This window comes from Barbus barbus (genome assembly GCF_936440315.1).
Source record: "Barbus barbus genome assembly, chromosome: 37".
In the NCBI taxonomy this organism is placed as follows: domain Eukaryota; kingdom Metazoa; phylum Chordata; class Actinopteri; order Cypriniformes; family Cyprinidae; genus Barbus; species Barbus barbus.
The window spans coordinates 27,483,307-27,497,964 of record NC_136715.1 but is presented as its reverse complement, the minus strand read 5'-3'; the positions used below and the strand labels follow the sequence as shown (position 1 = coordinate 27,497,964).

The window sequence follows — 14,658 nt, the reverse complement described above, 5'->3', positions numbered from 1 at the left end:
GAAGAGACTTGTTTCAAAATTGGTTTGTAAGGTCAGAAACGTACTTTGCACAAGAACGCAGATGTGAATGTTTGGCTAAAGTGTTGCATACATAAGGTCACATTGTACGTGCTTAATGTGTGTTCTTGCTAGCTGCAATAAACCTGTTAACTTTAACCAGAAGGATTCTCATCAGACTGAGCGAGACATGACCGTAGCTGTTGTGAAAGAGAAAACTGACTGTAGATAACAGTTTCTGCTACAAACCGCTTACATAGAGCCTTATATATATATATATATATATATATATATATATATATCCTAAATTCTATGGGAGAGATATGTATACTCATATGTGATATAAGGGTACAGTGAACCAGTGTTGCCAGGGTCGCTTTTCTCCGCACAATTGGGCTATTTTGAAAATACAGTCGCAGGAAAAATTACAGAGCTGTGGATTGTTGTTTTTTGGGCTACTTTTATAATGTACCGCGGCCGCCCAAAGCATACACATGTGATCGCAAAAGGAAGTTATTACAAACACTCGATGGTGGTTTAAAGTGAGTTCTGAGTAAAAGTGCACTATTAATCTCATAAATTGTCTTATGTAGCATGATGCTAATGTTAGCTCTAATGCACCTGCAGAACAGGTCCAATTCTTCTTCATAATGCATTTTGTCATAATACTTCATTTAAGGTTGCAAGAAAATGTTTTGTTGTATTTATTTAGAAATACTTTTGATAATAGTTGGATAAATGTATACTGGGATCGAAGCGATGTGGCTTGGTAAACGTTTTATTGCCAGTATAAAGGCTGATAACGGCTGAATTAAAACAAAAGAATAATAAGGATTATGTCTCATTCCTGGCGGAGATGTGAAAGGAATGTTTCCTTAAACTAGTTTGTCATGCATTCCTTTATTTCAACACATTTACAGGTAAATCCTAGTATTTTAAATTTGCGATTAATCGTGATTAATCACAGTCCAGGACTGTGACTAACGAGATTAACTTTTTTAATCGATGTGACAGCACTAATATATATTTGGGCTGCTCGATTATGGCAAAAATCATAATCACGATTATTTTGGTCAATATTATAAGCACAATTATTTAAAACGATTAACGATTATGAGTGGGCCATATGATCAAAACTTTATCAAATTATTACATATCAAATATATATCACAGTATTTCCTGTAAATATGGTTGCTATGACCAGAGACCAGCGAAATTTCACAATTATCAATACCACGGCAGAGGTAACTATTAGTAACAAACAAACAAAAAGTCCTCAAAATTATTGAAAGTAATTAAACTGTCAGTAATAAAAAAAGCACAAATCTAATAGAATAAAAAGATACAAATGAATATAGGACACTGTCACTTTAAGAGCCGCACGGATCTAGTTTACTGTTACACACGTATTTTCATTCTCAACTCTTTACGCTCATTTATTACATAACTGACGGGGAATTACGTGAATAATCATTAAGCGTCGCATTTTAACACATTTTTGCGTGTATTTGACCATTTAGGCGCGCATCTGGAGCTAAAAGATGGCTTTACGTGTTCGTGTTTTGTTCCGTCTCTGAGCACATCACAGAAATCCTCCTGAGAAACACGCTTTTAAAAACATGAATAAATCTGATATAGGCAAGGCAAGTTTATTTATATAGCACATTTCATACACAATGGTAATTCAAAGTGTTTTACATGAAAGTAAAATAGTCATAAAAATAATAATAATAATATTGATCACAGCAATAAAAAAAAATAAAAAATTGTAATAATAATAATAAAAACAAGAAACTTAAAAACAAATATTCTCAAGCTTTGTTCAAATTCTTCTGCACTAAGTGAGTGGGGAAAAAACCCCTTCCAAAGCACCTAACTATTCCACTACTTTACCCCCTACTTACTTTGACAATCATATCTGACCTATTCGCTAAAACTCGGGGCGTGCCCCTGTCTGTAATGGTAGGAGTTTAGAGTTGGTAGAGCGATTCACGACTAGAACCTCACTTCTAGCGTCTCACATTCTCTTTGTATTTATACCTTCAAATGCACCAATTGCTTCCTAGGGCTCTTAGTGCCTTAGAGAATGCATTTTGTCCCTCCCGGACTGTGCACATCTATCAGTCTATAGATGTGCACTCGTACACCATTACACTTACAGGTGTACCTAAATTATGACACCAGTTTTTTTCTGCTGGTGTCCCTCACTCACGTCGAGTGAGTCCATCGCTCTCCCCCTCCTGCACTCCCTCCCTTTACAGACAGTCCCTAACCGGAAACCAAACAAATAGGTTCCAACTGTGTGCGGCATAATAGCTCAAAGTGGACTCCCCTTGTTTTGTGTGAACCCTTGGTATTTCTAACTGACTCGATCCTAATGATCTGAGTGGTCTGTTAGGTTTATATTCAGTGTGCATATCTGCAATGTATTTAGGTCCTAGGCCATTGAGTGACTTATAAACGAGTAAAAGTACTTTAAAATCAATCCTAAATGTAGCTGGAAGCCAGTGTAAGGACCTGAGGACTGGTGTGATATGCTCAGATTTTCTGGTTCTAGTCAGAATCCTGGCAGAAGTGTTCTGGATGAGCTGCAGCTGTCTAATGGTCTTCTTGGGAAGGGCGTGAAGAGACCATTACAGTAATCCACCCTGCTGCTGATAAAGGCATGAACAAGTTTCTCCAAGTCTTGACTGGAAACAAAACATCTAATTCTTGCAATATTTTTGAGATGATAGTATGCTGATTTAGTTACTGCTTTGACATGACTACTGAAACTAAGGTCTGTCTCCAGAATCACCCCAAGATTTCTGACTTGATTTTTAGTTGTTTGACCCCTAGAGTCAAGGTATGCATTCACCTTGAGAACTTCATCTTTCTTTCCAAATGCAATGACTTCAGTTTTCTCCTTGTTTAACTGAAGAAAGTTCTGGCACATCCAACTGTTAATTTCATCAATGCATTGGCAGAGGGAGTCAATGGGGCTGTAGTCATTTGGAGATAAGGCTAGGTAAATCTGGGTATCATCAGCATAGCTGTGATAGGCAATTTGGTTCTTCCTCATTATCTGACTTAGTGGGAGCATATACAGGCTAAACAAGAGCGGTGCAAGAATTGAGCCTTGTGGGACTCCACATGTCATGGCCGTCCACTTAGACTTATGCTCTCCTATACTCACATAATAACCTCTCCCTTCTAAGTATGACCTGAACCATTTGAGTACCATCCCAGAAAGCCCGACCCAGTTTTCCAGTCTCTCTAGAAGTATGTTATGATCGACAGTGTCAAACGCAGCACTAAGATCTAGTAGTACCAGCACTGATATTTTGCTAGAATCAGAATAGTGAATATCATTTATTATCTTAATGAGTGCTGTCTCTGTGCTGTGATGCGCTCAGAAACCAGATTGAAAATTGACCAGATGTCCATTTGAGTTTAAGTAGTTGTTCAGCTGATTAAAAACTACCTTTTCAATAATCTTACCTATGAAAGGAAGATTTAATATTGGTCTATAGTTCCTCAACATGGTGTTATCAAGATTGTTCTTTTTCAGAAGGGCCTTAACAACTGCAGTTCTCATGGAGTTTGGAAAAGTCCCAGAAAGAAGTGAGGCGTTTTTAAGAGATCTGCTTCCAAACAGTTAAACATACTTTTGAAAAAAGATGTGGGAAGTGTGTCAAGATAGCAGGTTGATGATTTAAGGTGCTGTACTATTTCTTCCAAAATTTTGCTATCAATTTCTTCAAAAACAGACATATTTACTTCTTTTTGAAATTGCAGTCAAACCTGTGCATAACTGGAAGATGTGCCAATCTCCTTTCTGATATTATTGATCTTCTCAGAAAAGAAGCAAGCAAACTCATTGCATTTGCTGTCAAAGCATTTCACTGGGAATCTGATTTGGGGGGTTCGTTAGTCTCTCAACAGTAGCAAAAAGAGTGCGAGTGTTGTTTAAGTTACTGTTTCTAAGGTTTGAAAAGAAGGTCTGTCTAGCTGTGGCTAGTTCCACATTGAAAGCATGAAGGCTGTTTTTATAGATGCTATAGTGAATTTCGAGTTTCGTCTTCTGCCACATCCGCTCAGCTTTTCTGCATTGTCTTTTCATACTCTGAACTGCTGTTGATTTTCCACATGTTGATTTTTGTCTGCCATTCTTCTTGCAGATTTTCACAGGGGCAATATCATCAATAACATTCTTAACTTTTGAGTTAAAGGAATCAAGGAGAAGATTAACAGTGTCTGCAGAAATGCTTGGTGTTAAAGATATAGCCTCCATAAATAGCACACTAGTGTTCTCATTAATGCATCTCTTTCTGATAGAGACCGATCTAGATTCAGTGGTAACAGAGATCAATATATCAGATAATACAGAAGTGATCAGATAGTGCTACATCATTAATTACAATGGATGAGATGTTTAGACCTCTACTGATGAGTAAATCTAGAGTGTGTCCACGATTGTGTGTGGGTCCGTGCACATGCCGAATCAGGTCAAAAGTGTTTAAAGCAGTTATTTCTGTAGTAGTTTTGATTTCTGCATTATCTATGTGAATATATTAAAATCCCCTGCAGTAACAAAACAGTCAAACTCTGAGGAAATCATTGATAACAGTTCTGTGAACTCTTCAACAAAGGCTGGAGAATATTTTGGAGGCCTGTAAATAATGATAAACAGGGTGCGTGGAGCACCTTTCAGCACAATACCTAGATATTCAAAAGACAAGTACTGACCAAATGACACATTGATAGACATCTTTAAAAAGAGCAGCTACACCTCCACCTCTCCTAACAGTCCTGCAGACACTTATAAAATTAAAGTTAGGAGGGGCTGTTTCAGTCAGGACTGTTGCACTGCAGCTGTCTTCTAGCCAGGTTTCGGTTAGAAACATAAAATCCAGGTTGTTTGTGGTTAAGTCATTGATCAGAAATTATTTATTTTTAGTGAGCGAATGTTTAAAAATTCTAACTTGATGGCATTATTTTGAGTCTCAGCAATCTTAGTTTGAAGCATAATAGGCCGCAGATTAGATGGGTCAGCCGTACGGCTTGAGAACGCCTTAGACTTTCTATCAGGTGATAAAACAGAAATGGAGAAAGCTACAGGCACACTGGGTTCCCGCTTGTTCTGTAAACAATTGTGAAAGTTGCTGCTAACATAGCGGGGACCCGACACACATCACTGAGAGTAGCTATCAGTTGTTTTTGGTTCACCTACAGCCGATGGAGGAGGGTTTGGGCCCTGGCGTTGTGGCAGCGGTCGAAGTGCTCTCACAGGAGGAGGAGGATGAGCTGGGTCCACAGGCTTTGGTGGTTGTGGGGCCTGCCGTTTTTTACTTGATATCTGGGGGCTTGCAGCGAAAGAGTGGGAGAGTTTGGTCCCAGCATACACCAGTTCCTCCATTTTCTGTGAGAAGCTTAGAAGTGGAGATGCTGGAGAGAGGGATAATGTGTCTGGTGAGATGGGCTCTGGCTCTTGTCTTTCCGGTGGCTGTGATATGTCGTCCTGGCTGTTTTCCAGAAAGTTGTCCTTGGGTCTTGGAGCTGTTGTAGTATGTCAGTCTGTCTGTGATGAGCTCTGTGGGCAGGGCTCAGCCGGGATAGTTTCTATGAGCCAAGTTTGTTGTGGCTGCGTGGCATTATCAGTGTCCTTGTGGGATTCTTCAACCACATGATGACTCGAAAACTGATATGAAGTCCTGTGGTCACTCATATTCTGTCCAGGTGTGTGTGTGTGTGTGTGTGTGTGCCATTCAGGCTTAGTGGATTGGCACACATCACTGAAGGATGATGGATGGAGAAATAGATATTGTCCTTTAGCACTCTTGCACCAAGTTTGTTTGGGTGGAGGCCACCCAGTCTAAACAGTTGTCTATGGCCCCAGAAAATATTGAAGTTGTCGATGAAGTTGGCTCCTTTTATAACGCAGGTTCTTTGTAGCCATGTATTCAGCCCAAGCAGCCGTGAAAACATGTTCGTTCCCCTTGCTGGGAGTGATCCACTGATGAACGACTTAATTTCAAGTCTTTGAAGTGTTTCAAAGAGTTCACTGAAATCCTTCTTAAGGAGTTCTGACTGCTCTTTCCGAATATCATTCTTCCCCACATGGATTATTACTTGATTTGCAGTCTTGTGTTTCATTAGAGTGTTCCGAAGTTCCCTGTTCCCATCAGAGACAGTTGCTTGAGGAAAGCAGCATGTAGTTATAGTCCTGCTACTGATGTTTCTGATAATAGAGTCACCCACTATCAGAGTCCTGGGCTCGGCTGTGCTCTGAGCTGAGTGCCACTGTCTGCTCGACCTCGGCCGGCTATTAGTAGCAATGCTAGCTGCTGGCTGATACGATCTATGTTCAATCACATTTGGATTCCTCATCCACATTCAACAATGCTTCAAATCTGTTCTCAAGATGTATAGGGGGTGGTAGAATACCAATGTTTGCAAGCCTTGTCATAGCCGTATCTGGGGTAGAGGATGCTACGGCAGCAATACGAGATACTCGTGATAATCTGATGTCTCGAGAGCCTTTGGGTCTCGCTCCCTGTTTGTGCCATCGATTAGTCTGTCGATCAGTTTTGGCTTGTTCCTCTACACTTGGTATAAACTGTTGAGATTCACAGGACTCACCGGCTGTATGCTGAGAGCAGTGGCGGCTGCTGGTCTTTCAAAGAGGGGAAGCTCATTTTCGGCCTACATCATAAAAATTGTCCATTTATTTATACGTAAATTCTGCCATCGTGTGCAGTTTGCTAGCTGGCTAGTTCACCGCCTGGCCTACTGTATGAATGAATGAATGAACAAACGATCTAAAAAAACATTAGACTCGACGGAGGAAATGTGGGAATTAGGTTAAACTGAAACAAGGAATGTGGTGTATAATTGTGTGAAACGTATAATGAAAATTGGCCAGCATTTTCTCCAAGCAAATATCAAGAAATAGGTTGCAGCAGTTTGTCTTTTGACTACACTTGCAAAGTCCACTATGGGACTGAGCTCGAATCAGTGTTGCCAACTTCTTTCGATGGAAAGTAGCTAAAGCCAGTTTGAAAAGTCGCTAAAGGTCGCCAGATGACGTCATGCGCTAATTAGCATATTCATTACGTCATCGCGTCATATTGCCTTTTACATTTGTTTGTCTCTCTGTGCTCATACTGTATTTTAATGCAGCCAAATTCTCAATAAAACTGTTCTCCTTTATATATTTTACTGTTTATGTTGTCAGTCAACGGGATAAATATGAAATAGTGACTGAAACGCAGCCCTTTAAGAATACATAACCAGCTCTCCCTACCAAGAAGTTATGCACAAAAATCCAAATTTATAATCGAGCCGTCGTCTGATGAAATCAAATAATACCCACAAGACAAGACAATTCCTGTGCTGTGATTTCGGCTATATTTGCATGTAAAATTAGAGAAGCAACATAATATCTATTTGAACTGAACGCGCTGCTCCTCTCAGCCGCTCACTGAACAGAGAAAGAGGTGCGTGCGCGCTCACCTCGCGCCGTTGCGGCAGTACCAGCGATCACAGAGACTCGCTAAGGTTTGTCAAAGAAGTCGCTAGATTTGTCGCTAGTCACTTTTGGGGAAAAAGGTCGCTAGGGTGGTCTGAAAAGTCACTAGGGTGGTCTGAAAAGCCACTAGGGTGGTCTGAAAAGTCGCTAAGTTGGCAACACTGGCTCGAATAGCTTCAGCATCCGCGACTTCTTATAGGACACAATCGCTGTCAATCAAAAGGAGATGCAGTCTTTCGACAGATCCTCCAATCATCACGCAGAAGCCCGGAGTCCAGCCCCGCCCACTCCTCCATTCACCCCCAGAGACGCTGAGCGTCCGGGGGCGGGACATAATCGCAGCATTTATCCAATGACCGTCTAGTTTTGAAGCACTGAAAAAAACTGTTCAAAGCAGCTCCATAGAAGTCAATGGACGCTGGGCTTCAACAGGCAAATACACTGATGCTACGGGAATATATGAGAAGGAAATCGAGTCACCTGCTATATGTAGCTAATTCTGTATTTCTGCTGTGTGTTCCACCTGTTTTGGATGTCCAGCAAGTAACTTTGTTTCAAGAACCGTAATCCTTTGTTCATGCAGTTCATGCAGCAAGTGGATTCCACAAGAGGCATTTCTTTCTCGTCTGTTTGAACATGGACTGTTTTTTCCCTTCTCCGGAATGTAAGCTGTTGGCAGTGGGAGGCAAAGATTTTTCTTTTTTGTCCAGTCCAGAAAAGTTTTTAGTTTTAATGTTTCTGCCAAAAATGTGTTGTTTGAGCACTGTGCTGGTCTGCTCAAGTTAAAATCTTAGAAAAATCTGAGAAAAGTACGTAAGCAAGGAGCAGAGCAGTAAGCAAGAGCGTCTGGACAGTAGCGGAGCTGGAAGCACAATATACTTCAATTTAGTGTTGTCAAAAATATCGATATTTCGATAAATATCGATACTGAAATATCTGAACGGTACCAATATTAATTTCCCGAAGTATGGATACACCGATACTAGCCGAGCTGTCACTTTCACTTCTCTCCAAAGGCGCTGGACAAGCACCACACGTGACCGCACTGGTCTCCTTCGCTCTGGTTAAATAGCACAAGTGAAGTGAATAGAAAGATGACTGCTCTGGTTGTTAAAGAACACAGCAGGAGCGCTATCTGTAGGGATCTATGATCTCCGCGATGCAGAGAACGCCACGGAATCCAGTCATAAACACGGAATTTACAGTTTAACGCGGAATGTCACGGAATTTGTCAAAGTTTGGATGAATTAATCAAAAGTAGGTCATTACACTTAAATCAAATCGCGATATGGACTAGTATCTGTAAATATTAAGCTGCAAAAGTGGATTTAAATATGAATCCTGCATGTTCTGCGCGTCTCTGTGTGAATGTGCTGCACGTGCGGTTGTGTTTACTAATGTGGCGCTCGCGGTGATTTCAGCGTCTGCCGTCTCAATGAGGACATAAATACATCAACAATATCTCCAGAACTGATCTGAAAGGCACTTAACGAGCATTTTACCATTTAATTTGAGTAAAACTAGCGTCATATCATACACACACAGAACTTTAGAAGTATTCACGGCAACCCGTCAAAATAAAAGTTTGGTTTAACTTAGCCTATTAAAGACCGTGTGCCAGAAATAGGCTATATTACTATTATTTAGTAGAATGAATGAATGAATGATGCATTTATATAGCGCCTTATTGTGTATTGCTGTACACCCAAAGCGCTTTACAATCATGTGGGGGGTCTCTCCTCAACCACCACCAGTGTGCAGCATCCACTTGGATGATGCGACGGCTGCCACACTACAACGGCGCCAGAATGTACATAATACTACTACTGTTAATTTTTTTTAAAGAAATAATCACAAAATATTTTTATTTTAATAGTAAATCCCCTTCATTTGCCAAAAATGTATATGTTTAATTTTCATTAATTCAAATATAAATTAATTAAAATTGTTTTATGCCTTCATCTGATATCCAGTAAAATTGAAATACACAACACAGAATTTCTGAGGGGGAAAACACATTTCATAAGGCTACTGTAAGAATAAATAAAAATTGTTTGTATGCATTAAAATAATAGACATGCTAAAACACTTTGGTAACAATAAAACATAAGGTGAGGAAAAAATATATATATATGAAATGAAAGCTACCCCTGTCTGTTTTCTAAATATTATCTGTTGTTTTGACCTCATAATGTCAAAACTGGATCTTTGAGTGAATGGTCAGTCTTCTCTCCGTGACATATGCAGGATTTCTTCAATCATTTATTGCTCTTAAACTCCGCCCCTGCAGAGCTGACGCTCATCTGCATACACGTTTGAGCCACACCCACATTCAGTCATCCAATCAACAACTGATGCATCGAACAGCCACTCTACATTTTTTCCTTCAACAGGGCCCAATGAAATCCATTTTATGGTTTCCCAAATTCCATAAAAAAAAAATCCGTTTTTGTTTTTGTTTTGTCATTTTCCTGGATTCTATTTTTTTCCGTTTTAATTTTTCTGGACTTTTTCTAAAACTTTTTTTTTAATGGATAAATTGCATTTTATTAATTAAAAAGTATGTCTAAATTAAAATCATGAAACTTATATAATTTAACACCAATTTATTAAAAGTTGAACAAAAATTACGTTTAGACCCCTATGAAATGTTTTTTTTTTTTCTAACCTTCTGTTCTATTGTTACCCAATTCTGTTTAAGCATGTCTAATTTGAATGGATAAAAAAACAAATATTTATTAAAATTTATTTTTACAATAGCCATATCACTCCAACAACCCCCCCCCCCCCCCCCCCCCCCAATTGATTTAATATATCTTTTAAAAAATTAAATGAAATAAAATGAAAATTAAAATATATTTCTTGGCACATTTTGGGGGCTTTAATATTAAAATTAACATGAACAAAATATTGTGTGATTTATTCCTTAAAAACAAAATAGTAGTAGTAGTATTACGTACATTCTACTGAACAATAGTAGCCTAATATATTTCTGCCTCTGTCTTAAAGTTAAACTGAACTTTTATTTTGACTGGTTTCCGTGTGTAGATGACTAGTTTTACTCAAATGAAATGGTAAAATGCTCATGAAGTGACTCTGTAGTGACGCATGAAGTGCGTTTCAGTATGTGTGTAGTAAAGGAAACCTTTACTCATTCATTCACACAGAGACACGCACTTTTGATTAATTCATCCCTGCGTTGACAAATCCGTGACATTCCGTGTTATATAGTAAATTCCATATTTATGACTGGATTCCATCTGCAAATCATAGGGCTCTGCTTCAATAACCTGTTATGCTTAGATGCACGTCACAATACAGAAGGAAGGATCTGTCGCTATCTTGAGTTTGCCTGCCATAACAACCTTTCAGTCGTGTGTTGGTTGGCCTCAGTGACGCTGACGGTTTCCCATCGCTCCCGCAGGAGTCCGGAGCCGCCGGTCAGTCCTCACAGAAGAGCAGCAGCACAGCTCCGGTCAGCCCTGGAGCCGGTCAGCCGGACAGCATCCCTGCGGCGCTCGCCAGCACCCTCCAGCACATTGTAGGACAGCTGGACGTGCTCACACAGGTAACACATCTTTACATGCTCACACATCCTCTGTTCCTAAGCAGATTGATGGATCATTTAGACTGAAAAGACTTCAGCTGATCCAAAAGAGTTGCATCTGAATGAAATTTGGATCAAATGGATGGGGGTGGTGTAGACTGGAAATAATCCCATCAGTAGGAAAAGATAAGGATGAAAATCTTTGAAAGGATTCACCTGGATTCAAAGACGCCTCACAGACATGCACAGTACATGTTTTATGTGCATTGTTACAAATATAATATTTCAGTAATACATCTGGTCAGTGAATGAGACTGAATATTTACTAATAAGGTTAATCACGTGTCCGCTTTCTTAGCTCCGGTAACATTATCATGTTGACTTCCTCTGTTTCTGAATGTGGTTCAGAGCACCTGTAATAACTGAATACATGAATCAGGTTGCAACATTTAGGCCTGGTTTCACAGACAGGGTTTAGGCTTGGCCATAGTTCAATTAGTACATTTAAGTAGCTTTTATAAACATGCCTTAGGGGAAAAAAAAGCTATTACAACTGTCATTTTTTACATAATGAAATAATCAGTAAATATTTCTATGTAATTAATGAACAGTTAATGAATACAATTTAGAGGAGTCAAACACATCTGCAGCAAGTATTTAGACTTCCTAGTAATTATGTGTTCCTCTCTTTTCTGTCTCTGTCAGTTAATCTATAAAATAAAAACAATTGTGTATGAACTCTTAATGCAGCTGAAGTGCTCCTCCGGGTGAAGAGAAAAGAGACGGGGAAAACTGATACAGGTATTTGTGTGAGGAGTAATACAAAGACGAGATGTATTTCTGCTGACCTCTTCACTAGCCACACACAAAAACAAACACTGCATATGAGCCGACTCTGTTAATCTACTGATGAAGCTACTCTTACTGTTTTGAATCATTTTAAAGAGTTCTCCACTGAATCCGCCAGAGCCAGATTTAACAAGAAACCATTGCTATCAATAATTTACTGTATTACCATCTGACTCAGTGAAATTTACGTATATGTGAGCTTTGAGATTTAAAGCAGTTTAATTACTGACTGTTTGCTCGTATAACAGACATCTATGTAACAAGAAAAAACGGTAACACTTTAGTAGAGGGACCAATTCTTACTATTAACTAGTTGCCTATTAGCATGTCTATTAATAACATATTGGCTGTTTATTAGTGCTTATAAAGCACACATTCTACATCCCTAATCCTACCCAATATCTAAATTTAACAACTACCTTACTAATAAACAGCAAATTGGGAGTTTATCGAGGCAAAAGTCGTAGTTAATGGTTTGTTAACGGCAAGAACTGGACCTTAAAATCAAGTGTGGATGGAAAAACATTTACTTTGGTTCAGATCTACATACATGTTGTACAGCTTGTGCACGTCAGGATTCCCATAATACTGTACATGTCTGTTTCATATCTACTATCATCAGTGATTGTGTTTGGGATCAGATCAGTCTCGGCCGTTAGGAGCATGTGTAGAGTAAATGGCTCTGATGATTTCTAATTATACATGTATGAAGGAGCATTTAATGAAGGTAAGTCATGTGTGAAAGTACAGCTAAAAGCATGAAGCCTGCTCGGTTCCCGGCAGAAGCTGTGTTTCAGATGAATGACTGTCCCGCTGCGCTCCTAATGCAGCATTAGTCCATTCAGTTCATCAGCTCACCGTACACTAAATCTGAGGAATAATCTGTGTTAATGCACCTGCTCCTGCGTGCTTCACTATATATACAGCCGTGACCCCTGGGAAGAGCATGCATGTACCGCTCCACACAACACAACTAAAGCCTGATTAAAACAGCAGCCACTGCTGTAAGTCAGAGCAATGTGTTCGAAGTCTGGGACAAAAGTCAAATAAAACATTCACAAACGACATTTGGAAAGTAGCAAAAACAAATGATGCATGGATGGTAAAAAGTGTCTTATTATTATTCAGCACTAGTATTTATGCATGATATCAATATGAACGGTTTTGAATTTTGCCCTCATATCTTGAGTTTTAAGCTTTGTAATAGACTCCTACGTCATATTCATCAGAAACTGAAACATCAATGTAAGATGATGACAGCTCTGGACAGCTGCATAAGATGGCTTAATCATTATTTTTCCCATTATTAATCGCACCAAATGAACGCATTAAATCGACAGCCCTACCACAAATATCTACAAATGGTGCATTATTTACTTTGAGGAGTCTCGTTTAAACACATTTTAATGAGGAAGGTGAACAGAGCCTGACCTGGAGGTCTGTTGACTGTCTGATGTTATCATTTTACATATCATTAGCTGTTTTCTGACTCATCTTTGGCTGGGAATGTGAAGGCTAATGTTTCTGAGCTGCTCCGCTCAGCAGTCTCACCTGACCTGCCCCTATTCTGTGTTATAGTGGAGAGGAAAGGACTTCATGCTGCAGTTATTAGACAGGAACAGCTGGTTTCCATTGCAGAAGAACACCACCTTCTTTCCTAATGCTGTTCCTCTGGCATGTGGAAAACGCTCGGGCCTCAAAGGGGGCTTCTCATCATCTGGGAGTATTTATCCATATTCCAGATTCACATTCTCCATGCAGGGAGTGCTAACCTTCATGTGAATACCGGCGCCTGCCTTGGCCTGCCGCTTCACTAAAGGTGCTGAAACTTAGCCGGGATACGGCCTTGATTCATCATCATCCCATTAAGTTAGATCTCTTCCAAGCAACCTCAACTAGAGAGGAAGTTATTAGCATTGTCGGCTGTATAACTTGGTCTATATGTGTGCACTACCATTGAAACGTTTGTCAAACTCAAAAGATTGTTTTATGTTTTAAAGAAGTCACTCCTGCTCACTTAGACTGCATTTATTTGATTAGAAATACAATTAAAACAGTAATATTGTGAAATATTATTGCAATCTATTATATTGTGTCAGTATCTATTAAACTGTAATTTATTTCTGTGATCTGCAGCTGTATTTTCAGCATCATTTCTCCAGTCTTCAGTGTCACATGATCTTCAGAAATCATAATAATATACTGATTTACTGATCAACAAACATTTCTGATTATTATCAATGTTGAACACAGCTGTGCTGATGAATATTTTTGTGGAAGCCATCATACATTTTATTTTTCAATGTTATTTCCATTAAAAAAGATCAGCGTTTATATAAAATCTAAATCATGTGGCACTTTCTAAAGGGCTTTCCAGTCACTTTATCAATTTGATGCATCCTTGATGAATAAAATACTTGCCACAAACATTTGAATGGTAGTGTGTATATAAATCAGTGTATGTATCAGTGCACGTTATTTTAAAGACAATCTTTAGTCAAATAGTTTACTCTGCCTCTGAAATGACTCACTTGTACTTAATGCTGAAGGCCAGAGAAAGACTGCAAAATGGTTATTAAAACTAAAATGTGACTCTCTTTGCACAGAATTATTTCACTAACATTATAAGTGGATGATAAAAAGATAATTAATAAATGGATGGTAGGACCCTGATATACATGCATTTCAGTTGTTCAGCTGTTCACGAGAAGGCTGTCAGTGTTGGTTTTATATTGTTTAAAGATACTTAAATGCA

At 39.1% G+C, this 14,658-nt stretch overlaps 1 protein-coding gene across 1 annotated transcript in view; it reads left to right on the top strand.

The window, feature by feature from the left end:
* poc1a (POC1 centriolar protein A) overlaps positions 1 to 14,658 on the top strand; it is an 84,599-nt gene that overhangs the window by 62,140 nt on the left and 7,801 nt on the right. Inside the window, exon 10 of the mRNA XM_079397169.1 lies at positions 10,932 to 11,075. Within this exon, the coding sequence (XP_079253295.1) occupies positions 10,932 to 11,075 (144 nt within the window). The remainder of the gene's footprint in view (positions 1 to 10,931; positions 11,076 to 14,658) is intronic.